The sequence below is a fragment of the Lepus europaeus genome, chromosome 2 (assembly GCF_033115175.1).
Source record: "Lepus europaeus isolate LE1 chromosome 2, mLepTim1.pri, whole genome shotgun sequence".
Taxonomy (NCBI): Eukaryota; Metazoa; Chordata; class Mammalia; order Lagomorpha; family Leporidae; genus Lepus; species Lepus europaeus.
Window position 1 is genome coordinate 86,155,711 of NC_084828.1, and position 27,626 is coordinate 86,183,336.

General features: G+C 44.0%; 1 protein-coding gene across 1 annotated transcript in view; it reads left to right on the forward strand.

Annotated features, from left to right (window-relative positions):
• Nucleotides 1-27,626, forward strand: part of ATP13A5 (ATPase 13A5) — a 100,266-nt gene that overhangs the window by 15,902 nt on the left and 56,738 nt on the right. Inside the window, exons 8-17 of the mRNA XM_062181248.1 lie at nt 203-275; nt 1,552-1,680; nt 7,792-7,962; nt 10,493-10,650; nt 12,202-12,390; nt 18,983-19,044; nt 21,204-21,354; nt 24,103-24,189; nt 24,781-24,937; nt 27,011-27,128. Of these exons, the coding sequence (XP_062037232.1) occupies nt 203-275; nt 1,552-1,680; nt 7,792-7,962; nt 10,493-10,650; nt 12,202-12,390; nt 18,983-19,044; nt 21,204-21,354; nt 24,103-24,189; nt 24,781-24,937; nt 27,011-27,128 (1,295 nt within the window). The remainder of the gene's footprint in view (nt 1-202; nt 276-1,551; nt 1,681-7,791; nt 7,963-10,492; nt 10,651-12,201; nt 12,391-18,982; nt 19,045-21,203; nt 21,355-24,102; nt 24,190-24,780; nt 24,938-27,010; nt 27,129-27,626) is intronic.

Below are 27,626 nucleotides of genomic sequence, written 5' to 3' on the forward strand. Positions count from 1 at the left end.
ACAAAACATTGGCTGCTGCCAGTAAGGGGTACAGTGGAGGCAGTGGTTGGAGCAAGGAAGCCACGGCACCAAAAGTAGAACCTGAGTCCTTTGCCCAGAGTTGTTTTGGCTGTGACAGCAGGCTGCTCATTTTCTGTACTGAGATCTTGGGGTTTTCAGGATACGCACTCTCTAATCCTTGAACTTGACTTTAAATTGGCAGCAATCAGTCAAGCTGCACAACCTTGTGGAGGAACACAACAAAGTCCAGGTTACAATCATGGTCAAAGACAAAGGTAAGTGATATGTTCTGCTAGCTTCACCATCCTACTCTTTCAGGGTGGAATCAGTCTCTGTTTGTCCTTGATTATTAATTAACCAAGGAAGAAGGGCTTTTCTGATAGAACACAGGACTCGGAGTCGGTGAGACAAAGGAGGCATCAAAGATGTGAAATTTAAGGAGGCAAGGCCATGCAAATCCTGAGCCAGCATCTGCAGTGCCTGACAGTGAGTGCCTTGTTAGGTTTTATGTCCTAGGCCCCTAGCTTGCCTCCCTCTCATCCCAGCTCTGAACGATTCCTGTCCAGTGCCTGGGTCACTTCAAGTTACCACTGCCCTTCACATTTCATCCATTTGAATACGAGTGGATAAACTTTTTTTTGACAGGCAGAGAGAGAGAGACAGAGAGAAAGGTCTTCCTTTGCCGTTGGTTCACCCTCCAATGGCCTCCGTGGCTGGCGTGCTGCAGCTGGCGCACCGCGCTGATCCGAAGGCAGGAGCCAGGTGCTTCTCCTGGTCTCCCATGGGGTGCAGGGCCCAAGGACCTGGGCCATCCTCCACTGCACTCCCTGGCCACAGCAGAGAGCTGGCCTGGAAGAGGGGCAACCGGGACAGAATCCAGTGCCCCGACCAGGACTAGAATCCGGTGTGCCGGCGCCTCTAGGCGGAGGATTAGCCTGTTGAGGATAAACCTTTTTTAAGGACCTTTTGTTTCCCCAACGGACCATCTGGAAGGACCCTCCATCATGTGTTTTGAACTGCCATCTGGAACCTGGGCCTGGATGGGACTTCTGGATGCTGAATGTGCACTTGCCATTTGCTCTGAGCTAGCCTGAGGTGGGGTGGCCTTGGCTCTCTGCAGAGAGTGAGGAGTTGTACCCCAGGGCAGCAGGTGCTTTTTGAACAACTTACCTAAGGCTCCAATCCAAGGAGACAGAGATTACCATGGGGGATCAAGATCCCTGCCAACAAAAGCACACAGGAGCCAACGAGCACTTTTCCTTTGACTAAAGCCCCTGAGTACTCCCTGTGGGCAGGGCACTGGCTGCATACTAAGATCCAGATGGGATTCTCTTACTGAGCTAATCTTTTGCTGTGTCCTAAGAACCAGTTTCCTAATCCTTGTTCTCCTGGAATTTTCAGTTGAGAGAAAGAGGCTTGAGTAGATGAACAGGCAAACTGTTTGCTCTTGGCAAGCAGGTTAATAAGTATTCTTGGCCACTTTATTCATTCTTAAGTGAAAACAGGACAAAAGAAAAGCCAGGTCCTCATGGACACTTTGCTGTTGTGCAGGTTTACAGGAGCTGGAATCACGTCTCCTGGTCCCCGGAGATATTCTTATTCTTCCAGGGAAGTTTTCGTTGCCGTGTGATGCTGTTCTGATTGAAGGGAGTTGTGTGGTGAATGAAGGCATGCTCACAGGTAAGCAAGTGTTCTGGAGCCTCTGCTCCCCTATCCAACATCTAGGCCAGGTGTTAGTGAATTAGATCCATGTAGACTTACCTGCCTTCCAAGATGCTCATGAATAGATGAGGGGGACCAGCATTGTGGGACGGCGGGTTAAACTGCAGCTTGAAACACAGGCATCCCATAGGGGCAGCAGTTCAAGTCCTGGCTACTCTTCTGAGCCAACTCCCTCCTAATACACTTGAGAAAGCAGTGGATGATAGCCCAAATGCTTGGTCCCCTGCCACCCAGATGGGAGATTAGGATGGAACCATGGCTCTTGGCTTCAACATGGTCTAGACCTGGCATTATGGCCACTTGGCAGGTGAAACAGTGTTTGGCAGATCTCTCTCTCTCTCTCTTTCTCTCTCTTTCTCCATCCATGTTGTTCTGCCTTTCAAATATGTATATATGTATGTATATATATATATATATATTAAAAAAGTAACAGATGAGACAGACACAGTCATCTCTGTCCTTCCAATGGAGACATGATACACACAAGCAGGAAGCATTTAACAATTTCTAAGTTAAGCCACAATAGATACAAAACTAGAATTGTTTCATACCAAAGGTGATTAATTGCCCTATGGGTGAGGCTTAGAGTTCAGAGGAGGGTGAGACCCTATACAGTCTGAAGCATAATTTCCTTATAGATGTGAGATGAGTTTCTATATTATCCAAACAAAACACAGGCCAAAACACCAAACCTCCCACGAGTGGGAGGGTGTGGAGATTCTGCCCAACCCTGTCCTCCATGAATGGGAAGCTACTGAGACCCAGGTTTCCCGGGCTAGGAGTCAGAGCTGCACCTTAGGGCAGAGACACTTGACCAGTTCTAGGGTCCTTTGTGCTCATCTTTCCAACCGATCTCTCAGAGCAGGAGACTTGTCCTCTAATCACAATTCATTCATGCAGCCCTAGTTTTCATTTGTTGCTTGGAAAGTCTGCTTGTATGTGTGTAATTAGCAAGACATAATTTGTAAAATACTCTTCAGGCAAAAACAACCCTACAAAGCACAGAACATTCTAATGAGAGACCATATAGCCATACAGAAAAATAAAAGCTATTGGTCTTTTGTACTTACAAATTGTTGAATTTTTCTGTTTCCAAATGGTATAAGGATGGGAGGCAAAAAAGCACACACAAAACTCTTTAACATCTCCAAAATTTAATGGTCATCCCTTACAGTTTCCTGAATTGTGCACCACCAGCAGATTTCACTTTAAAAATGGGTCTGCTTAATTTAAAATTGAGACAAGAAAATGTCGTAAACATGAAGATGACCGTATAATTACCAAATACTTCTGTAATGCATTGAAATCTGGCTGCCTTCTAATAATGGTGATGAGGATTTGCATGCAGATCATATCTCTTATCCACAATGTTGCCATAGTACCGAGCGGGCCAGCCTCACACGCAAGACCTGCCCTGCTCACGCCGAGGCAGCCGCTGCTGCACGCAGGAATGGCTTCTCTCCAGCATGGCAGCACACACCGGGGGGTGGGGGTGGGGGAAGGGCTGGGAAGGCTCACTGCCCTGGCTCTGCTCTTTCTCTCTCACTGACTGCGGTGTACAGACCTTGGTAGATTCTCAGGAAAACTCAGAGTTCCACAGCAGTAGAAATGGTGCACACTACTGCGTTTGAAATGTACAGAACTGACCTAAAATGACCTTAAAAGGCCAGGTGGCTTTTCCTGGTGACTGTTTCCAGAAAAACAAAGTCAGTAGCATTAATATCTGTGCAACCTGAGAACTTATAAAAATACATTTGGAGACGCACACACACACACACATTTCTTTTTCATTAACTGCTTCAAGAAACTCTACTTCCCAGAATGATCTAAATACTTTATTGCATAGCCTACATAAATCCTCCCACTCCTGTGCTTGTTTGTGGAAAGGCTTCTGGTGGAACAACTGAGCACCGGGATTAGATTCCTGAACCAGCAGACGTCTTCCTGGGACATTTGTCTGTAAGTGTAACTCGAGTATTTTCTCCCTGTGTGCAAAAGTGGTTCTTAGCATACAGGAGTCTTTATGGAAGAATGAAAATAGCAACGACTGCATTCCTAGCATCTCTATAGCAACTTACATTTAATAAATAAATTTTACATCTCACTTCGTCTTGCCATAAAACAAATTAGAGTAGAAGTTATTATAATATCAGCCTACAAATGAGAGAACTGAGTTGCCACGAGACCAGGGCTGTGGAGTTAGCAAGCAAAAGAATCAGAACTGGGGGTGGCACCCGCTCCCAGACATCAAGGACCTTCGGTGAGGACAGCAAGGCTCCGGGGGGCAAAGCCGCTGACTTGGTTTCGGTGCCAATGGCTGGCATTCCCATCCACGGCAGCTGCTCCACCTCCTGCGCCTCCTCCCAGTGCCACAAGCTCATCTGTGCACCTGATTTTATTTTGGCTACAAAGTTCGCCTTTCCTGAACACATCCAGTAGGAAGGGTCTGGCGCAAGCCAGTTCTCCCCATCCTCAGCAGGTCTCCCAGCTCCTACCTGGGTACCCTGAGTTCTGCAAGACGTTGGCGAGGTGGGTGTGGGAGGGAAGCCCTTATACCTGTTGCTCCCACTCCCCTCTGGGTCTTGCAAACCTGACGCCTTCAACCCGGATGGTGCATGTTCTCATTTGCTGCTGTGAGGCAGGTGCCTCCTCTCAGGGCCACGAAACAAGGAGGTGTCCATGGGCCTCTCTTCCTCCTCGCAGTCCAGGGATGTTTCTGCAGCTAGCGATGCAGTAGAGGGAAGGAATGGCAAGCAGAAAGCTTTGTCTTCCCTCTCAGAAAGTCCCTGGACTATGTGATCCAATGATGAACGACCTTTGAAATTCCAAAGCCAGATACCAACGCTCCTGTCATTTTTTTTCTGCCTCTTTTCCCAAGGCCTTGAGCCCATTCATGATGTAGTTCCTCCCAAACAAGAGGAATTAAGAGGCAAAAAATAATCATCGTGAGGCAGGGAGGATGGAAATCTAATATTTTGAAACTTTCTCTTAGAATAGTAGCTCATTTTTCTTAGTCCTCACATGTATGAAGCATCCTGCTAACATTTTACATGTATTTTTTTCATGTAATTTGCAACTCTATCAATCTGGGTGCATCTGAGGCCTGGGGAGGGTAAGTGATTTGCCCAAGATCACACAGCTTAAAAGTGGTGAAGCTGGAATGTGGGTGCATTTGTTCATTCATTCATTCATTCATTCATCCCATGGGTGTTTAGTAGCAGGCACGCTCCTGGAGATACAGCCATGACGGAGAAGATACAATTTCTGCCCTCACTCTAGCTGACACTACAGGATGAGACAGAAGACATGAGAGTACATACATGGCACACATGTCAACAACTGTGACTTCTGCGAAGAAAATGCACAAATCCAGGCATTTTCGTTTCGAGCCTGTTCGTGAACCTACTACTTCTTCATTTTCTTAGGGTTAATTATGGGGCGGAGCGGTGGCACCCACCTCCTCCCTGTCTAGTCATCAAGTTACTGACTTATTTGAGACACACGTTCAGAAACCACGCAGGGACCTGCACTGGGTATTCAGGGCTTTCCATAAGCAGTTCTTTCACATCAATGTCAGGTCAGACAGGTGTAGCTGAGAGACCAAAAATGTTCTTTTTTTCATTTTTTCCTTTCTTCCTGTTTTTCACGTGCTTTCTCCCTTTCTTTGGATCATTCATTTCATAAAAGTCCAGAAATGCCTGCTATGTGCCAGGCACCGTGTTACCCGCAGGGGTCACCAAAATCACAGAGAAACATCCCCTGCTCTCAAATCCTGTGCAGTCCACAGGTATCAGAATGGAAATAAACAAGGACCGAGTATTTCAAACATTGGCACCGTGTGGCGGTCTCTGGTCCCTGGCGGATGAGGAAGGGATCTCCACTTGGTAGCAGAGTGTTCTCTGGGTGCCAGGAGGCAGCCCCACAGTGGAGAAGGAACCAGAAGTGCGTCCCTAAACTGTCTCCAGCCATCCTAGGAACCCCATCTTTAGTAGGAGAATTCATCCTTTCTTGGAATCCCAAGACAGACAAAGACATGAGATTTATTTATTTATTTATTTATTTATTTATTTATTTATTTTGACAGGCAGAGTGGACAGTGAGAGAGAGAGAGAGAGACAGAGAGGAAGGTCTTCCTTTGCCATTGGTTCACCCTCCAATGGCTGCCGTGGCTGGCGCGCTGTGGCCGGCGCACCGTGCTGATTTGAAGCCAGGAGCCAAGTGCTTCTCCTGGTCTCCCATGCGGGTGCAGGGCCCAAGCACTTGGGCCATCCTCCACTGCACTCCCGGGCCACAGCAGAGAGCTGGCCTGGAAGAGGAGCAACCGAGACAGAATCCGGCACCCTGACTGGGACTAGAACCCAGGGTGCCGGCGCCGCAGGTGGAGGATTAGCCTATTGAGCTGCAGCACCGGCCGAGATTTATTATTGATATGTGAACAGTGTAAAGAAAACATGGGAACCATCTCTGTATAAAATTATCTTATTGTAACGTTGTCTCCGGAATATTATCTTTAAATGATTTTCATCTTTGATTAATATCTGCCTGTCCAAATTCATTGTGTGAGTGTGTGTGTGTGTGTGTGTAAAACTGCACTAATATTGGCTCAGTGTAAGCTTATATTGTGGATTAATGGTCTGTGATCCAAAGGAAGACAAACATTTGAGGTTATTTACTAGTATTGGCCATTTACAAAGGCCGATTTTCAAAAAACAATGTGGCATGGTGATTAGAGATTTGTCTAGAGGTCCTTTTTCTTTTTCAAAGCCATTCTATAAAGCCACACAATGGGTGAATATCATAATTGTCTTAGAGAAAATGGTACAGGCACAATTACTTGGATAAAGAGTTTCCTGATCAATATGCAATCACTAATAAAAACTTTATAGCTTCTTGCACCTTAGGATGTAAAATAAGCATCATGGTAAAAAACTAGTTTATTAAACCATCATAGAAAACCCTGTAATTGCTTTTATTTAATTTATCCAATAATTCAGAAGAAATTTATATTTCAAACCTATTATATACAACTATGGAAAATGAGGTGCAGAAAATATGACATAGTCCTTGCCTTTAGCTATTGCCTAGAAATAGAGATAAGACCTAAATTTGTATAAATATAATCAGCATAATACTATTTCCAAATTAGAATGATGATGTGTTACCATGCTAATTGAACAGTTAGCAAAAGATTGATGAAATTTTAAATTCATTCTAGTGCTCTTTAAATCTAAGAGCCAAGCGATGTCATTAACATTTTTATTTTGTCTCTGAAATTAATCTTTTTTGAACTCAGAGCTAATTTTCCTTGTACTTTAAATATCCTGCTTTGCAGCCACCAAGGAAAGGCAGAGGACTGGGGCCAGCAAAGATTGGGAGTCAACAAAAGGAAATACATGTGTGCTACTTCGGCTGGAGCTTGTGTGGTGGGATAAGAGGCAATGATGTCTGGATTATGGTGGGCTTGGGCAATCTAGCAAGAGGGTTGGCCTTTATTTAGCAAGAGCAGTGGGAATACCAAAGGAATTTTGAGCAAAATAATGGGATGACAAAAGGGGGCTTTAATAGGAGTCACTTGGAAATGGTGTGGACGACCACACCTAGCTCAACTCACTGAGTTTAGGAGGTCACTCTTGTGTGTCATTATATTCCCAGAACCCAGCACAGGATAAGTGCTGAAAAATATTTGGTGAGTGAGCAGGTAAATGAGTGGGTGAATGACAGGAGAGCAATGATCATCCATCTACTTTATAGCTTTCATTGCCTAAAATGGTGCTGGGCTTGACACATACTTGGGAGAATAGTTACTGACAACTCAGCTCTCATAATCTGCTTTGTAGATTATGGCAAGAAGCCACACAGGCTAGCTGTAGGAAAGATGAGTCTGTCTTCAATAAATATCTGAACAGAATCAAGTCTACCAGCATCCCTAAGAACAATCATCAGAATCATGGAATACGGGTATTAAGACAGCATTTGTAGCGGTTTGTAACATTTCTTGAAATTGGCAAGTTCTGGTTTTCAGTAACTACTTGAATTTACTTAGAATTAACCAAATACCGTCTTCTTTAGGAGAAAGTATCCCTGTCACCAAGACACCACTGCCCCAGATGGAGAACACCATGCCCTGGAAATCGCACAGCTTGGAGGATTACCGGAAACACGTCCTTTTCTGTGGGACGGAAGTTATCCTGGTCAAGCCCTCTGGGCAGGGGCCTGTAAGGGCAGTTGTTTTGCAAACAGGTTAGTGGATCCCACTTTTGTAAACTCATTCCTTCCTTTGAAGTGGGGAAGAGTTGGAGCTGTGAAATATTGTTGAGGATTACAGAGTCTGCCACATCTGGTAATGGCCGTCACATCCTTCCAATCAATTGTATTCTAAGTTGTCCCCATTTGTAACTACATAACTCATTGTTGAAACCCTTGTATGTCATGAAGGATAAAGAGGGATGAAGCAAATTTGCTTAAAGATAAAGCCATGCTCCTGTCTTCGGTTGTGTACATAGCCCTCTCCTCTTTTCCCTCTGCATTTCCCCTGAGGATTACCAAGAAAGCGATGTCAACCGCAGTGACTGTGAGGATTTGCTCCTTTCCAAGACTTGCTTTCTGGGCTGAATTTCCAACTCTCTACTGGATACCTCCACCTGCATGCCCTATAGAGACATCGAGTTAAGCAAACAGGCGTGAGACCTTGCTCCTCCATTGCTTCTTTCTGCTAACAGCATCACCACTTAGCTAGTGATAACACCTCATTTCCCCCCATACCAAATGGGGTACCAGATCACAAAGATTCTACAAATTCTTCCTGAATCCTCGTTCCTGTGTTTCGTTTCCATGGCTGGTGTTCTGTGCTGGCTTTCATCATCTCATGTCTAAACTATTAGAATAGAAACAGTCTTTTGACTGTTTCCTTTTTACTTGGCCCCAACTTTTATCTAACCTGACCTTCAATCTGTCACCTAAGCACATTTCTAAGACACAGTTTGGAGCAGCCGGGACCTATCATGCCCAAAGCTTGTGTTGCAGCTAGCCATGAGAGTCCCAGGCTTTCACAATTTTCCCCACCAAGGCCTTCCATGGCCTGGTCCTGGTTTATCATTTCTGCCACCCCACAGAGTCACATAGTCACAGGTACAAGATACACTTTGAACCTTGGTATTGCTGGGTTTGGTTTGGTCTGTGATTCAATAACTGAACATTTTTTAAAAATATGCATTTATTTATTTGAAAGTTAGAGTTACAGAGAGAGAGGGAAAGACAGAGAGAGGGAGAAACACAGAGATCTTCCATCCACTGGTTCACTCCTCCAGATGGCCGCAATGGCCAGGGCTGGGCGAGGTCAAAGCCTGGAGCCAGGAGCTTTGTCTGGGCCTACCACATGGGAGGCAAGGTGCGAACACTTGGGCCATCTTCTGCTGCCTTTCCCAGGACAATAGTATGGACCTGGATGAGAAGTGGAGCAGCTGGAACGTAAATGGGCAACCAAATGGGATGCTGGCATTGCAGACGGTGGCTTTACTGGCTATACCACAAACCCACCCTCACTGAACATTTTTTAAATTAAAATGCAAAGTTTTTTAAATGTTAAACCTCTTTAGTGGGCATTAGAGCATCCCCAGTCTACTGCCTAAACAGAGGCTAACGGTAACACATGCTGGAAATCCCATGATTACTCATAAAATGCTCAGGCAGAGGGTTAGAGGAAACCATTCTTCTCCTCCACAGGCAGCAAAGCCACGTTTGAGGAGACCAAGCATTCATCAACAATGGGGATAAGGCATGATTTATAGTTACAGTACTGCCTCATCTCTAGAACAGAACAGGAAAAGATTTTTAACCAGTAATTTAGATGCTAACGAGTGTGCACTATGTGCTATGCCCTTAAGACGACAGAAGAACTTTGTGAGATAACCCTGAAGAAAGTCATGGACTGCTGCAGGAGACAGCTGGACATACAGCTAACTGCAACATGGAGAGAAAAAAGCCATAAGACCAAGAGTCATGGAGACTCCAGAGAGTGAGAAGTAGTGCTTTGGGTGCATGGCGCAGGAGTAGAGTTCTGGAAACATTGATTTGTCGAGGTGGCATTTTGAGCCATGCCTGATGGAGTGTGGAGGGTTTAGCCAATCACATCAGAGCTGGAAGGACATGCTAGTGTTTGCTTCCAGAGCACAAAAGGAGTGCCCAGGGGTCTCCCAGGGCCAGTGAGCAGCTAAGAGATCAGCTTTGCAAGCTAGGAGCAGATCAGAGGGAAGGGGACCTTGAGAGCCATGCCTGGAAATTTGAACTTCACTCTAAGAAAATGGGGGTTGCAGCAGGTGTTGAGCATGAGAATGACATGATCAGAGGCCTAAGCATATATATTTTTAAAGAAGCTACTTGCCTTGTGCATTCCTTTTTATTTTTGCTCTTTTTCAACACTGCATCTATTTTCAACATATATCTGCTTTAAAGTCTTTTCTCAGCATCTCACTTTCTTTGATTCTTCAGCTCCTTAGTCCTCTTTTCCTCCACCTTGTGAGTGAGTGAGTGAGGAGCTGCCCATGTGAGCCACTGAGGCACTGATGCCTTGAGCAAGAGAAATCAAACAGAACAATGTGAATGCTGAGGCTTGCTCCCGCTGGCCTGTAACAGCAAGGAATGCAAGCACACTTCGAAATCCCGGCAATGCTGTTTCCATTCCGTACTCCAATGAGTCACTTAACGATTCTTAATCATTCAAACCACTTTCAGTTTGGGGAGAAACTAAATTAATGTGATTATCTTCATGTAGGTTATAACACAGCCAAAGGGGACTTGGTGAGATCCATCCTCTACCCCCGGCCTCTGAACTTCAAACTATACAGTGATGCCTTCAAGTTCATGGTATTCCTGGCCTGCCTTGGTGTCGTGGGCTTTTTCTATGCCCTAGGGGTATACATGTACCATGAAGTAAGTATCAGATAAGTTTTTCAATAGTATAGCTTTTTCAAAGAGCTTGTCCTGTCTCAAGAGGGTTAGGCAAAGCTATCTCTTGATTTCATTGGGCAAAGAGCATGTCCAGTTGTAATTGTTACTGAACTTGGACCAGTATTTCCAATACTCAAAAAAATAAGTGCATGGCTAAAATGATGGTTAGTTTCAAAAAAGTGTAGTCAAGGTTGTAGAGGGAGAAGCCTTAATACTGAGAGCATATGAGAAATCTCTGAGCACAGCTTTGCGGGCTGCTTCTGCAGACCTGGCAGGGACCCTGACACACAAGAATCGGCCGATGCTATCACACAGGACTCACGTGTTTGTGCCCTGGTGCCTGACAAACAAAGGTTCAGATCCTCACACTTACTAGCATGTAGCCTTGAGGAAGTTTTTTTTTGTTTGTTTTGTTTTTGTTTGTTTTGTTTTTGTTTGTTTGTTTGTTTGTTTGGTAGGCAGAGTTAGACAGTGAGAGAGACAGAGAGAAAGGTCTTTCCTCCGTTGGTTCACCCCCCAAATGGCCACTACTGCCTGCATGCTCTGCCGAAGCGAAGCCAGGAGCCAGGCGCCCCCTCCTGGTCTCCCATGTGGGTGCAGGGCCCAAGCACTTGGGCCATCCTCCACTGCACTCTTGGGCCACAGCAGAGAGTTGGACTGGAAGAGGAGCAACTGGGGCAGAATCCGGCACCCCAACCGGGACTAGAACCCGGTGTGCCAGCGCCGCAGGCGGAGGATTAGCCTAGTGAGCCGCAGTGCCGGCAGAGGAAGTTGTTTAATTTTTCATGCCCAGGTTCCCTCATCTGTTATGTGGAAAAAATAACAAGTATTTATATTCTTAGCTGGTTGAGAAGAGTAATTAAATAAGATATCTGTCCCAACACAGCAGCTGCTCCAGTGTTACAGTCAAGTGAGGGAAAGCTCACTTGATGATTGTCTTCCCTACAGCTATGGCGAGAGCTAAGCAGAATCTTGTTCTAGATCTAGTGGGTTGGCATTCGATCAAACTGTGTTTTGAACACAGCACCTTCTCTGTGTCCAAGTCTGTGCTAGGCCTTCTTTCTAGAATGAATTCTACAATGAATTCGCAGATGAATTCAAAGCTGAATGAGCCACAGCTGCCACACCCAAGAAGTTCGGCCGCTGAGCCAAGAGATTTAGACACCAATGGCCAAGGCGCTGAGTGCAATATCACACCCAAGTTTAGCTCCAGCATCCTGGTAGCCTCCAATATGCTTGAAAGTAGGAAGAGCAGAGAAGGCATGGTGTTTAAGCGGAGGGCATGCCAGGAGGAGAGAGAGTCAGGAAAGGGCGGAGTGGACTTGGAATAGATGAGGGGTCTCCTTGCTTCTGCACTGGGAGGTAATGCACCCATTCCTTAGTCTCAGCCAGGAGAAGGCTAAGCCCTGCAGCAGAGCCAGAGAGCCCGCTCACTATGAACATGCTGCCTGAGGGCTTTAGGGTTCCTCGTGGGTTGCAGCGGAGGGTGCCTGGAAGTAAGCTTACCTGCATGCATATTCCTCCTCTCCCCAGGTGCCTCCAAAGGACACTGCAACCATGGCCCTGATCCTCCTCACTGTCACGGTGCCCCCCGTGCTGCCAGCTGCCCTGACCATGGGCATCGTGTATGCCCAGAAGAGGCTGAAGAAGAAGGAAATCTTCTGTATCTCACCCCAGAGAATCAACATGTGTGGGCAAATCAACCTTGTGTGCTTTGACAAAGTATGATCTGAAATTCCAGGTTGGAGGTTAATGGTTTCAAGGTGCCCCAGGGCTGGGGAGGGCCTTGGAGGGGAACGCTGATGCCAGAGGTGGTGACACAGTGAGTTAGTGGGAGATGACGTTCTAGAAGCCTGCTTCCCGGACTCTTTGGATAGTGGCTTAGCGGTTACATCATGATCCTTTTCTTGTGAAATTTAGTATTTTGCTCCTGTTTTGCACTTTAAAATAATCTCTTACTATAATGGCTTCTGTGGCTGATTGACTTTTTCTGGCAAAAAGTGTGAGGAAGATTTCTGTTCCCTGAAGCACTTTTCTGTAGCTGAAGTGAACATAGCCCTTTCTCCCTGTCTGCTTCTGGAAAGGAAAAAGGAGGGTGCACAATGGCCTGGGTTCGCATCCTCCTGCCATTGCTTTCCTCTTTGCTCTGGACTAAGGGAATTGACTCTGTGCATAGGGACCTGGAAAGCTGGCAGTGGAGGAGCAGATGCCGGGCCACGGGGGTGGGAGTAGGGGGGTGCACTGCTGCTAAAGGGGCAGGTCCCAAAAAAGCAGGTCCTATGGGGCACCTGGGGGAATGTCAGGGTCAGCTGCATGCTGTCCAGACCCTGCCCTCAGCTTGGACAGGTCACCTTGCCTGCTTGCTCGCTCTCTCTCGTCAATTCATCTGTATTTGAAGCATCTGTGTTTTGCCAGTTTGTAGTTAACCCCTTTGTCAGAGGGCCACTGCTCTGTGCAGTGCTGGTGGAGAGACCCATTCATGAGTTGCTCCCAACTCTTGAGCAGCAGAAGGAAGAAGCAGGGAGACAGGAGTGTAGATGTGATCGTGTCACAAGACGTGCGCTTCATAGACACGTGAGGAACGCATCAGGCACAGTGGTTACAGCCCCTCCCCAGGTGGGAGGCAAGCTCTGATCATCAGAGTGGGCCGCAGCTCAGAGGTGAGCAGAATGAAGGCAGGACTGCGACAGGCCTGCCCATGTGGGGAACAGAAGCCAGTGGGCTGTAGCTATGAAGGAGGTTGTTTGCTAGAGAATGAAGTGGAAGAGAGGGATCCCAAGTTAAGGGCCTGATATGCCAAGGGAGGCAGTGGGGCCTTGTCTTGAAGGAGAATGGAAGCCCTTCTCATTGTGTAAGATGACTACAGTGACATTTGTGTAGGTGTTTTGTTTATTCTATGTTGCTGGAAGCAATCGACCGAGGCCGGTGTCACAGGCTAAGAATTCACCAGAGCAGCAGCTAGGTTTGTTGAACACACTGCAAGGGAGCAGTGAGCTTGCAGGTGGGTAGGGATTGGCTACTGCTGTAACACAGAGGGGTGCGCCTGTAGTGTCAGTCCCTTCTTAGGGTGACTGTTGCCATATGCTTGCAAGGGGACAGTAGGCAGGACAGTCAGTGTCTGTTACAAAGTGGACTACAATCAAAGGAGTATATTTGTAACTGCAATAGTTCCTCACTGAGAATGGGTTTTCTAGAGATGAACTGAATTAGTCTGTTCAAAAGGGGAGGCCCAAGAGTTAGGGCAAAGAGGAGAAATATTAGCAGAATCATTAGGAGCAGGAGAGAAAATAGAACTTACAATTGAAATCTGAATTGTTTGTTCTGAGGCGTCACATTTCTTGATCAGCAAATGTAGGCATAAACGTCCATGAAGAATTATCAGGTTGTCACAGGTGGCTGTTATTCTCAGACACATCAGCCAGCCTTGGGTGACAATGTGTGAGAATAGTAAGTATCATGTCCCGTTGGCATCTCTTTTGAAATGGGGCCCTCTGTAGAGGGTGTAATTCTAACAGAGTTTGCTGTGTGAGTTACTATCAGGAAATCATGCAGAAGAACCCTTCCTTTATAACCTCTTGGTGTTATCTAATTTTGTTTAAGGTTGACACCAGTGACACCATCTTGATTTTCATTCCCTTCTTGAGATCAATAGCGTTTTCTGAGCATATGCGTGATCAGTCACCCTGGAGCTGGGTTCTGTGTTTCCCTCATTGCAGACTGAATTAGACCCGCCTGCTAATCTGGTCCAACATTGACAGAGATGATTTGACCACCAGGAGTCAGTGTCAGAAACCATTTCAGCCACATTTGAGCAGCAAAGAGAATTTAGAAGGAGTGGTGCTTAGGTTAACTTTACCTGGAGTCCACTGTTACACTTAGCTTTATCTGTTCTATAGGCACAGGTCATCATCTCAGAATGCCAGGGCAACATTATCTTGTTGGGAATTGTAGTTCTGTAGCACAGAGCTCAAAAAGGAAAATATATTACGAAACCAACAAAAGTGTCAAGATTAGCCGGGTTACAAACAATGAGTTAAACTAAAAGCATGTGTATTATAGTTTGTTGATCTACATTAAGCTAGTAACAAAAGTTGCTTTATCATATAATAATCTCAGATTTGAAAAATTCTCAAACTGAAATGTTATTCCAAGGCAGATTTAGATTTTTTAAACTATAGTTCCTAATCTTTTGAAGTTTTAGGGGTTACTAAGAAGGACAACTCCATTTACTCACTGCAATGCTGAGGGCCCATGAGGCCATGCATGATTTTTAGATTTGCCAGTGTTTTCAACTATATCTTGTTTTGAGTAGAACAGATTCTTACTGAACTTATGAAACAATCACATTGCTATGAAAAACCAAATAGCCTCATAAGTTTTGAATTTTGGAGGAAGTAAGTAGAGTAGAAAAGGTAAACCCTTTTATCTCTTTGCCAAAGCACTGTAAACAATAGAAATCACAGGTAAGTTTTCTTGAACATAGAAGCTGAGGCATTCAAATACAGAGCAAACAATATTCCCATCCATTTTAAAGCAGTCAGAAACCTGCAGTCAAGAACATTTGTTAACTCTTTAAGACTCAGCTTTCCCAAAAGGAACTGGAAAACACCAGAGAGCACAAGAGAGTTTACCCGAGAAGTCTGAATTTAACAGAATGCTGAGATCACAAGAGATTACCTTAAAGCTCACAGCAGAGATGGAGCTGAAGGACACATGTTCCCATTTTGGAAGTGTTTATTGGGGCTTAACAAAAGAAAACTAGAAAAATTTATTTTTTGGGTCTGGTGTTAAACTGATCCAAATTAAGGCAACTGTCACTTTCTTCAAAACCATTTAACCAGGGAGCAGGGCGCAGGGTGACTGTGTCAGTGGGGCACCCCTCCACGGAAGGGGAGCTACTGATGCTGCTTTGGTGAAAAGAAGCTTGGGTACTTCCTCAAGAAGGAAAGACTCTGATGCTGGGGAGCAAATCCAGGTTGGAAAGGGACCAACAAAGAGAGCCATACTCACCCTTGAACTGTCAAGTCTAGCAGTCCAGGATGGTTCTACCAGAGTGTCAGCCCAAAAAGGAAGGCACACGCTGGGCTTTCAACCTCGGTGAAGGACAAAGGGAGCCTATACTGGAATAGAAGGCGTCCTCACTCCTAAGGGCAATCGGTACCAAGCACCCAAGAATGGAGACCTTCCGACTCCAACAGAGATTCACCCTGGCTAACAATCCTCAGTTGCCCCTGCACAGGCAAGCTGTTCTCTGAGACAGAGTATGGAGAAGCCAGGTCCTCACCTGTGATTGCAATGGGTACAAGGTGTGTGAGAACAGGGGCCTTTCATTTCTGCCAGAGAGCGGCCCTGGCCAGGAACTTTCCGTTGCTCCTGCACTGGCAAACTGGTTGCTGAAGACCAGACTGAAAAAGAAGCTGTGAGCATGATCAAGGGGACAATGGCTTGTGTGGGTTCTCTCAGATGAGCTGCTGCTGCCTGTTGGGCCACACTTTGGAGGCTGGCTCCTGTGATTAGAAAAGTCCCCATATGGGTCATCAAAATGTCAAGGGCAGCTACTGATGAAGGCCAGCATCAGGGGTTCTGCCCTGGGGGCCAACCTCCACATTCTATATGGAGGAACTGGCAAGATGGGATGAGAGGGAAGGGGTTAGAGGGAGGGGACCATCTGAGGACAACTGAGGAGATCACTCATGGTCCTAGAAAAGAGGATAAGGACGGAGACACACCAGGAGTAGATTTGACAAGTGAGGGGAGTCTTGGTCCAACTTGGAAGTGGTCTGTATCTTAGACAACTTCAGTCCTCTTTCTCTTCCTGTTTCATTTGTAAAAGAAAGTCCTCAGTTATCACCAGTCAGGGGCCAGAATGGCTAATGTCAAAACAGCTTCATGTTAGATACATGATCAGATAACAACTCCCTGTAAGTTTTCTAATGGGGATTCTTTTACCTTACCCAGCAGTCTAGAGTATAGGAGGGAGATGGATAAAGCATATTTATTACATATTTGTTTCTAAAACAATTTTTCCCAGCAGCTGTTCCTTTTACTTCCTGTCTCAAACTGTGTCTTCTGTGTTCTCACGAGCTCCTCTGCTGTGTTGGTGGAGGTCCTGCTCCTGGGCTTTCTTGGTGAAACACCATATGCCCTGATGGCACATGACAGTGCCAAGACCTCTGGCTTGGGAATCAGCAACGGAAGAAATCCAATGCTGAATCCGACCCTTAGCTTCTGGGTGGATTTTTAGTCCAAGAAGGCTAAACCTCAATTTTCTTTGAGTTTCTTTCTAGTGTTCACATTAGAAAACTCCATCACCATGATGTTGCAATAAAGCACTCCACAATTAATAGAATATCCATCTAGTGTTGTTTCAATCCAGGTCTATTCTTGGGCTTCTGAGTACACAAGATTACTCCAAAAAGTCCTTAAAAAGTGGAATTCAAAGATAAGTTTATTTTGGTTCAAAATATTTTAAAATCCAGGCACTTGAGGAAACATCAGAAAGTTCATGGAAAACATCTATTATTTAAAAAAAAAACTGTACATGAATTTCAAAAGTTTTTACATCAAAATAAACTTCTCTTTGAATTCCATTCTCATGAACTTTTTGATGTCCTCTTGTATTTGTTCCCATGTGTATTTCTATTTTTTGTTGTACTGTTAAATATTCTCTATGACAAGCTCTTTTATGTTCAGGCCTGGGCTTGTATTTATGCTAAGAGATTTTCTTTTCCTATCTTATTCCCTTTAGAACCTCAACTATAATTTCATTTTCCTTCTAGTTTTTGTTAGTTTTATTGAATAAGGATCATTTTCACATAGAGAAAGTATATACTTCCATTTCTGTTCTGCTTCAGAAACATCTCTGTTTTCATGTTTGAAATATTGATGTTTAAAAACATAATCTTGTCATCAGGAAACTATTTCCGTTTGAATTAACTTGCTGTTCTTGAAATGGAACAACTCAAGAGGATTTGGAAACTAAACACACAGTTTGGGGCCCTATAACAGGAGGGAGATAAATGAAGCAAATAGCTTTAAAAAATAAAGTTGCTCAAGGGGTAACTCATGCCAACATGTTAGCTCTTTCTTTATGAAGTCTGAATGAATTAATGAAACAAAGACTCCTTCCTTTTTTTAATGTAGGACCCCAGAACAGGCATTTGTCTTTCCACATGCCTTGCATAATCCACCTAACAAATCAAGTGATGGAAGATTCCAAAAGGACTGCATTCTGGTCCTACATCTAAAATCTATAGTCCACTGTGTTCTTGGGCTGCTTACTTCACATCTAACTTGTGTCTACTTATTCTACTCAGTCATGAGACGGAGAGACTGTCAGCACTGCACCTTAAAACATTATGCTAATGTGATATGCTATGGGTAAAGATGACGTCATTTGATGGAAAACTAGAAAATTCAGTGTCTTACGACAGAGATGATCTTAAAAAGTCATGTGAGAGGTTGGAGTGTCAGTGTTGAAACATGGTGTTCCATGGTGCTTGGGAACACTGCACTGCTTGGGTAGTGCTGAGACAGTGGTGGCCACTCCACTTACCCTCCTCACCTTGGGCATTCAACAGGCCCAGTGCAGTGGGATTCCACACCAAGACACCAGGGTTGAGTTAACGGGCAACTATGAGCCAATGAGGAAATAGAAGTGATAGTGCTGAAAGTGCTGAGTTCTGTTTTGCTCTGTCTGCTATAATATCTGACAAATACTCTCACATAATACAGCAAATCACATCTCCTGACCATTTTCCTCTTGATTGAACAATCAAACTCATTCATGGACATTAATTAATATTTGTTATTAGCACTTAGTTTCTCTCTACAGTCTCAAAGTCCTTTATCAACAGTTTATTATCAATCTAGACAGTCATCATTTTTAGAAAAATTACTGCAAGCCAGATGGCAAACTGTGAACTAAACTGTCTTGGAAAGAAAGAAAAAATTCTGAGTTCTGTTTTGGAAAGACAAGAGTTGCCAATTAAAGCGTCAAACTTGGGCTGGTTTTGTTGAGTTGTCATGTACTAAACCTCCCCCGTTTAACAACACAGCATTCACAACAATAAACAAACAGAACAACAGAAAAAACACTTGCATTTTGTTGTCAAAGTTAGTAACTAGAATCACTAATTATGAACATGAGATTCCAGGGATCATTTATCACCTGATTTAAAATTGGATGTTTACAAACATGGGATTTTGACACCTGGATCTACCATTATTTTTTTGGAAGCTTGGGATTTTTTTTTATCATCATATAATTAAAAACTTGAAATCTTATGCTAATCCCAATTTAATTTTTATGCAGACTGGCACTCTAACAGAAGATGGGTTGGACCTCTGGGGGACTGTCCCTACTGCTGACAACTGGTAGGTCCCTCAAGTGCAGATGGGGTGTGTGATTGGTGAGGCTACTTTGGTGGTATTCAAATTATCCCTCCCTTCTTGAGGGATGGATATATAAAATAATTGGCTGGAACCCACTCCCAATTATTCTAACTTTAATTAAATGAGTTCTAAGTTCAGAATCAGATATAAGGAGAGTAGAACTTCAAAGTCCACATGAAAAATGAAATAGAATAAGGTGGATAATTAAGGGGATAAATGAATGTAACAGAAGAATAAGTGGAATTGAGACCAGGCTTAATTAAAAACTACAAAGGCTTCTTTCTGGATGGCTTAGTGGGACAAGTATTGGGGGTGGGAGTATTTCCAGGAAGGAATGACTCCATCTCTTCCCTCAAGGTGTTCACAGTTTAGTGGGATAAAAAATTACAAATTACAAATGCACCCTCTTTGAAAGTACAATACAGACTATGGGAATTTTGCTATTGAGACAGATGTAGCAGAATGAAGAGAAGCAGCAATAAGGATTAATTCAAGTGTCACAGTCCTGACTTTTATAACATCGTGGGTGCAGGTAGAAATTAGTTGTGACATTCAATGGATCAAAGAAAGTCACTTGATTGACATGCCCCTTGGGGCCAATTTTGATGGATGTGTAGCTAGAAATTTTACAGAGTGGCTAAAAGCTGGCAGTAGGGAGAGGAGAGCACAATCACATAGATGTATACCCCTGAAAGGGCTGGAGGGGGAGCAGGGCCCCTCCTTAGGCAGTATCCCCAAGCTGTATCTCCATTCTGCTGGACTGCGGCCAGTCGCCACTGATGTTAGCCTTGGGATACCCTGTTTTGGCTCCACACAGTGGCTGATGCTGCTGAAGTCAGCAAATGTCCTTTATGCTCTAGAATCCAGGACACGAAGGACATGAATATGAATAGAAACTGTACATCAAAGTAGAACCGGAGCAGACAGGACACTGAATTCCACACTAAGAAGTTTGGACTGCATCAGCCAGAGCATAGGGAGCCTTTGATGGCTTTGATCATAAGGGCTATGAGACTGTAGCTTCATCTAAGCATGCAGGGACTTCTCAAGAAAGTGATGGAGCCAGCTGCAGCATAAAAAGGGCAACCAGTGTGCTGTTGCAAAAGATACTCTGGGTTGGGGCTCGGTGAACTACCTGCAAGGTAACCCAACACAAGTGTCTCTGCTCTGTCCCAGCCAGATCTTAGTCCAGTCAGGCAGGGCCTCTATTGACTAAAGCAGTGTAAGGAGAAAAGGCTGCTTGCAGCTTCCATCCCTCAACTCCCTCCCTTGCCCTAACACTCTGAAGCTTTGGGGGATACGGAAACAGAGAGATATAACCCAACCACTATTCAGTTCTAAGGTGGGGGGAGAGGAAGGTGAACCTTACCAGTCTGTCCTGCCCAGGAGGACAGCAGGTGGGAGGTCCAGGCTGGGAGTTTCAGGAAATGGACCAAACTACACAGGGGTGACCAGTGAGCACCCTTAGAGCTCAAGCATGCTCTTACTTACCTGAAACCACTAGGTAGTCTTCTTCCTAACCCTACCGCCCTATTTATCTAGAGACTTCTGGCCTAGGGTACATGATGTTTTAGAGGTGGCTCTATAGGATGTGCAGCGGCAGCTCTGAGCTGCCTGTTCTTGTGCCTTCTAGAAACGCCGCCATTGTGTGGGCTGATTACAAGTAACTCAACAAATTCCCTGTGATGACATCTAAACCCTCTGCAGTTACAGTATTGATTGACCAGTGGCAAACTGTTGAGAAGAAAATTCATGTCCAACTCAAAGAAGGGTTTTTATAAATATCACTCTGCAGGCAGAATGGTCTGGTTAAAACTAAAGAAATTGAGTGAGCAGGGGCTTGAGGGCAGTGAAATCTCTGGTCTAGGAGAGAAATAGCAAGAAGTTTAAGTTGGCTCTAGAATTCAGGGCACGAAGGACATAAGGAAGAGTGGAAGCTATAGATGTAGGTAGAGCTGGAGCAGAGAGGACATTGAATACCAGGTTAGAGTTTGGACTTTATCAAATGGAGTGTGGGGAGCTTTTGAAGGGATTGGAATGTAAAAGTTAGGTGATTGTAGCTCTAATCTTAGTAAGATTAAGGGAAAATGTGAAAAAATATTTTATTGAAAATTTTAACTTTTAAATATTTTCTCCACCAGTTTCCAAAAAATCCACAGCTTTGTCTCAGGCAAGGCTTTGCCGTGGGGCCCACTGTGTGCGGCCATGGCCAGCTGCCACTCTCTCATCCTCCTTGATGGGACCATCCAGGGAGACCCCCTGGACCTCAAAATGTTTGAGGGCACTGCTTGGGTAAGATGGGAGTTCGTTCCACTGAATGAGCAGAACTTGAACAAATCCTTACTAGGGCTATGGCGGCATTCTCTCTTCTCTTTTTACTTATACAAAGGGAACAAATTTCATCTATACATACAGCTTTAAGAGCCTAATGATGTTTCCCATCCTACCCTCCCTGCCTTTCTCATGCCCACCCTAACTCCTCCTCCTTTTCCTACTTTTCTTTTAATTTTTACAATGACATATTTTCAAGTTACTTTATAATCACAAGGTTAAAACCCAGAGAAGATTCACAGTAATGCATGAATGCGGGTTTGATGCCACCAGCATTTCCCAAGCACTGCTCCAAAGAACTCTGCTAATGAATGCAACACGAAAGAGGGTTCCTTGATCAAATGAATTTAGGCACAGTTGTTTAAACAGTTAGGCTGATATCTTGACTGTAGGATTTCTGTAATATATGGTGATGTCATGTGAATACTCAAGAGGGAATATAATATGCAGCATTTACCAAAACTTTCTGACAATTAAATCTTACCGATAGGCCATAATATAGTACAAATGTTCTCCAAACAATTCTCAGAGAAACAGTCAAAGCAGTGCCATTGGTTGGTACTGAGCCCAGAAAATGCAGCTCTGCAACTGAGGAATTCAGTGGTTGATTTTATTTCGTTTACGTTTAAATAGCCACAAGTGGCTCCGAGCTCTGTTTTGTACACCACAGGCCTAGACACGGAACAGGGGGACCTTCATGCCAACTGGCTCAATCTCCTGAGCTGGATATGAATGGCAATTGGAGGGTAGAAACTCATCATGGATTCTGGCAACACAGTGTGAAGAGTTCTGCCCTCTGCCACACTCTGGCTGCAGGATCCTGAATCCAAAACCATGACTGAGTGTCTTCCCTCATTTATGCATTGGAGATAGCAATGCCTCATTTGTGGAGGTGTGGTGAGCTTTGAGAAGACGAACATCAAGGGGCTTTGAAGATTATGAAGTGACAAACAAATAGAAGATATTCTTTCATTTGTCCCTTAGTTTGTTAATTACATTTGCTGCCCTCCACAAAAAGCAAAGCAAAATAAAACAAAACTAAATATATGTGGCAGATCTATATAGCTGAAAAAGAATAGAAGCAATTGCAGGAGCATGATGGACACCTCGAAAGAAGCTGATAGAGGGGCCGGCGCCGTGGCTCCTCATTTGGTTAATCCTCCACTTGCGGCGCCGGCATCCCATATGGGCACCGGGTTCTAGTCCCAGTTGCTCCTCTTCCAGTCCAGCTCTCTGCTGTGGCCCATGAGGGCGGTGGAGGATGGCCCAGGTGCTTGGGCCCCTACACCTGCGTGGGAGACCAGGAAGAAGCACCTGGCTCCTGACTTTGGATTGGTGTAGCACCAGCCATAGTGGCCATTTGGGGAGTAAACCAACGGAGGGAAGACCTTTCTCTCTGTCTCTTTCTCTCACTGTCTAACTCTGCCTGTCAAATAAAAAAAAACAGAAGAAGCTAATAGAATGTTGGCTGGGGAAAATTTTTAGCTTTTTAGAGGCCAAATTAATAAAAGGACAAATAGAGTAATAGGGGAATTTCTTGGTATCAGAAAGTTAAAGTGAGAATACTTGCTGTGGAAAAATTGCGGACACAAAGCAAAACAGTAATAAGTCTCCTGGATCTTGATGTACAAGATCCAGTGTCCTCATTATAAAGCCATGTCCTTAACAATGTCCCTGGAATTAACATAGGGCTGTGTTACAAAGTCGTTGGTGTTATATGTGAGCTTGATCCTGGTCCTAGAAAGTGTCCCTTCTCCATCAGAAGATGGTTGATCTAAAGAAGCTGGGATCTTGTTTGGGAACATCTATCTTTAGTGCTAGCTCTGTAAGAACAATTGTACCTACCTCAAACAAAGAACAAAAATGCAAGGTTGTTCACTTAAAAAAAGTTTAAAGCTGGGTCAGAAGCAGTTTCAAGTTAATGTTCCTAACTTTGGCAGTTAGGAACATTCCACTAAACATAAGGGGAAAGGAACATGTTCTTACAAATTCCTGAGAATTTCAGTGCTAGAAGGGGTGTCAGGATATTCTTCAGAAGAAACTGATGTCTGGAGAACTGAAGGGATATGCTCAAAGTTAAGCAAGTTAATTGACGTAGTGGCAACTGAATAATATCTTCTATTTTCTGACCTTTAATCTTGTATGTATGACTGTCTTTCCCATATTGTAATGTTAGTTAATAGTGTCTTTTCAATGCTGTTAACTTCTATTGTAACATCCAAAGATTATAAATTTTCATATGTGACTCTAATTTGCTAGTAGCTGACTTGCTAACTCTCTAGTTAACTAAATTAGGAGAGTAGCATAGATACAGCATAAAGAAGTGATTCCATTGTAACCGGGCCCACTTCTGTGTCATCTGAAATATACTGTGCTCAGCAGTGTTGGAGGGTAGATCTGCACTGCATCCATCCTCCTGTTACTCAGCACAACCACTTAGGAGAAGCCACTGAGCTGTAGCTAACACTTCTTTACCAGTGCTACTTAAAATGTATTCATAATATTTCTGGCTTTTTGACATTCTACAATAAGTTCCTTAATATGAATCAACACAACAGCCATCTGACAATGACTGCATTAAGATAATTGGCCTGAAAGAAAATATGTGAAAAGGGCTTTGAAGAGATTAAAGTGTTATGCAAATAAGAAATATTTCTTTCTTATTATTTTTCTCCAAGGAATCTTATGAATGTTTTCATTTTATAACAGAAAATGGAAGAGCGCAATGTAGACTCCTGCAAATTTGGGTTGTCAGCTTCCAACATAACAATAAAACCGGGACCCAAAGCCAGTCAGGTATTATGTGCTTCTTCATATCATATGATGCTTACCCCTTAGACCTGGTGAAACTTCTCTGACTTTTGCATACTTTTATATTCCCATTACTTGGCCTTATCCTAACAATTTTCATTGGTTTGGTCACTTCTGAACTCATCCATGAATTTATTGAACAAATACTGAATAGTTACGTATGCTGAGGCACTTTTCCAGGTTTCAAAAATAAAATGTGATGGGCTCTGTGCTGGAGGAACACAGAGACTCAATTTAGGCCCAAATTAGTGTTATAGGGTATGCCAAGTGCTGTAACAAAGGCTGAAGAAAGAACTGTGGGAGACAGAGGTGGGAGTGACCAGGAGAGGTGACCTGAGAGCTTGGCCTGGAAGGTGATCAGGGTTTCAACAGACAGTCCAGGGATAGGGTCTTGCAGGCCAGACAGCTCATGGAAGGAATTACCTAAGAAGCAGCCAGACAAACCTGAATATTGTGACAAATGCACCACTTCATGATGTCGCTGGGCTCACTCCAAGGCAAACCCCTTTGGTTCTTGCGCATCTGCTAGACATCGTCTGAAGCTCTAAAAGCTCACTTTCTTTGATGCCCATGTAGAGTCCTGTGGAAGCCATCACCATTTTGCGTCAGTTTCCCTTTTCCTCAAGTCTGCAGAGGATGTCTGTGATTGCTCAGCTGGCTGGGGAAGATCACTGCCATGTGTACATGAAAGGAGCCCCGGAGATGGTGGCCAAGTTCTGCAGATCTGATACAGGTACTGGCACATTTCTCTCTCCAGAGGTGAAATGTTTTAGAAGACCAAGCACCTAAAGCAAACACAGACACACACACATGCACACACACACCCCTCCCCCCCTATACACACAAAGCTGCATGGTCCATGAATGCCATGGTGGTTGTTTTCTAGGTAGGTGGAAAGGGGGCCCAGTTGATCCTATAAGGTAAGAGTGACAATTTCAAGGCACAGAGGCAGAGAGTAATTTCTGGCCATCGTTCAGGCAGAAAAGTAAAATCCCCATGAGGTACCAGGGAGGGAGCATCAGGACCCCAGAAAAGGGGTCGATCCAGGGGTCAGAGAACCAGGTAGGGTGAGAATGAGCAGCAATTAGAAGGAATCAAAGGGAAAGTTCTGCATCCTAGACTGGTTTCACAGACAAGGGGCTCAGACAGATTGATGGAAGGAGAATAGAGAGAAAATAAATCTTTTAGAAAAAAAGTGATTAGAGGAAATTAGATCATATTAGAGCAGGCTAATTGATCATTTTCACAGCAAATTCATCTTTCTGGGCCAGGTTTTTAGCTGTTTTGTATTGTCTCTTAGTTTTACAAACATATGCATTCTCTAAGCAGCAGCCAAATTTATAATATTCTTGCATTCAAATGAGTTCATTTGGATAAAATTGGCCTTTTTTTCATCCCATCTTTCATCTATATTCTCCTTATGATAGTTGATAGCCATCAACTTGTGTACAGAATTCCTGATTTGGCAAATGGTTGCTTGAATTTCTTTATTTGGAGCCTGTTTTTAACCTTAGAGATACCTCCTTTTTCTCTTTGATCATCCTCATAACTCCCACTACTTCTAGCTTTCACAGATCATAGACTAAGCTTTGTTTTGTTTTGCTTTGTTTTGTTTGCAACCACATGGACAAAAGTGAGCATCATGTAGACATTTAAACTGATATCTGCTGCACCTGCTCTGTCAGTAAGAATTTGGACCACTACTTGCCACCGCTTCTCCTTGGGTTGCCCTTCCAAATCATCCTGAGGTCCCAACATTTGATCTTTGACATATGCTAACGCCATCTTCAGTGACTTAAGAAATAGAGAATTAGTGGCATCACTGAAGCTAGATCCCTACCTCAGGGAGTATGTTAGAATTATAGAAAGACTGAAATTAGTGAGGACGTAGAGATCTGCAGCCCTTTAATTTAGTAGCTGAAAAGTTGAGGTGCAGAAAAGACGTGATCTGATCAGGGACAGAAAGCCAGTTGGGATGGGATGGAGACTAGAACTTGATTACCTAAAACACTTACCCATCCTCACACCAATTGTGCTGTGCTTTGTTCAATAGCTTTATAAGATTTATAAATATATGAAAATAGTTGCAATTTCTGTGGCAAAACATAAACGTTTGCGTAGTGTCATTATCCAAAGCCAGGGTTGGCCAACTTTTCTGTACAGAACCAGAGCATACATATTTTAGGTTTGGCCAGCTACATAGTATATATCTCAACTACTCAACTATGCCTTTGTAGATCCAAAGCTATCATAGACAATAAGCAAACAAATGGGCATGACTGAATTACAATTAAACTTTATTTACAAAAGCAAATGGTGGTCAGATGCTTCTCAGTTTACTGACCCATGATCTAGAAAATTGTGTTTCTCTCATTTCATCCACGTAGACATAGTCCAATGGTCTATTCTCACTGAACCCAGCTGTATTTGAAACCTGATTTGCATAACACTATATGTGTACTGTAACAAAATACAATAGATAGGCTGGTGTAAACAACAGAAATTTATTTCTCATAGTTCTAGAGGCTTGGAAGTCCAATATCAAGGTACTGATCAATTTGGCTCCTGCTGAGGTGAGCCAAATTTTTCAGGTTTGCATATGTCCACTTCTTGCTGTGTCCTCACATAGTGAAGAGAGAGAGAAGAGAGGGAGAGAGAAAGATCATGTGTGTGTTCTCAGGGCACTAACCCCACTTGTGAGGGTTCCACCCTCACAAATTAATTACTTCCTTGCATCCTAGAATCTGTCTTAGGAGTGGGAAACCTTCAACTTGACTTCACACGTGCCCCTTCCTCTCTCTGACAGTGCCCAGGAATTTCCCACAGGAGCTGAGGAATTACACAGTGCAAGGCTTCCGTGTTATTGCCCTTGCCCATAAAGCCTTGAAGATGAAGAAGCTTTCAGAAGTGGAGCATTTAGCCAGGTAAGGGCCTTGGAAATTGGCACAAGGTCAGACTCTGTGCACACGGAGTGAATGAGTGACTATTCTGGAGGTAGACAGGGGGACACTCAAGTCACTGGGAGGTCTCTTGAAGATAGAGAAGCAATCACATTCAGATCTGAATCAGAGCTGATCAATTATAGGTGAGGCTGGGTCATGATGCTGGTTGAAATTTCTGACTCATATATGCCAGCGTGGTATCTCTGTTCTGCCCTACATCATGTCCACCATGATCTCAGCTCTAATCCCACCAAAACCACTGAATCCTTTAACATTAGAGCATTCTGTGACTGGCTTACTTGGTGTTCCATCTATAGAGACGTTGAGAGGAGACAGCACTTTGAAAGATTTTCAGAATCCTTAGACTTGGCTTCTATCAGGTATCAATACTATACCTTCTTCGGATGCTGGGGCAGTACTGAGTGCAAATTGAAGAAAGAAAATGTGGTATCCTTAATTACACTAAGAGGATAAATTGTC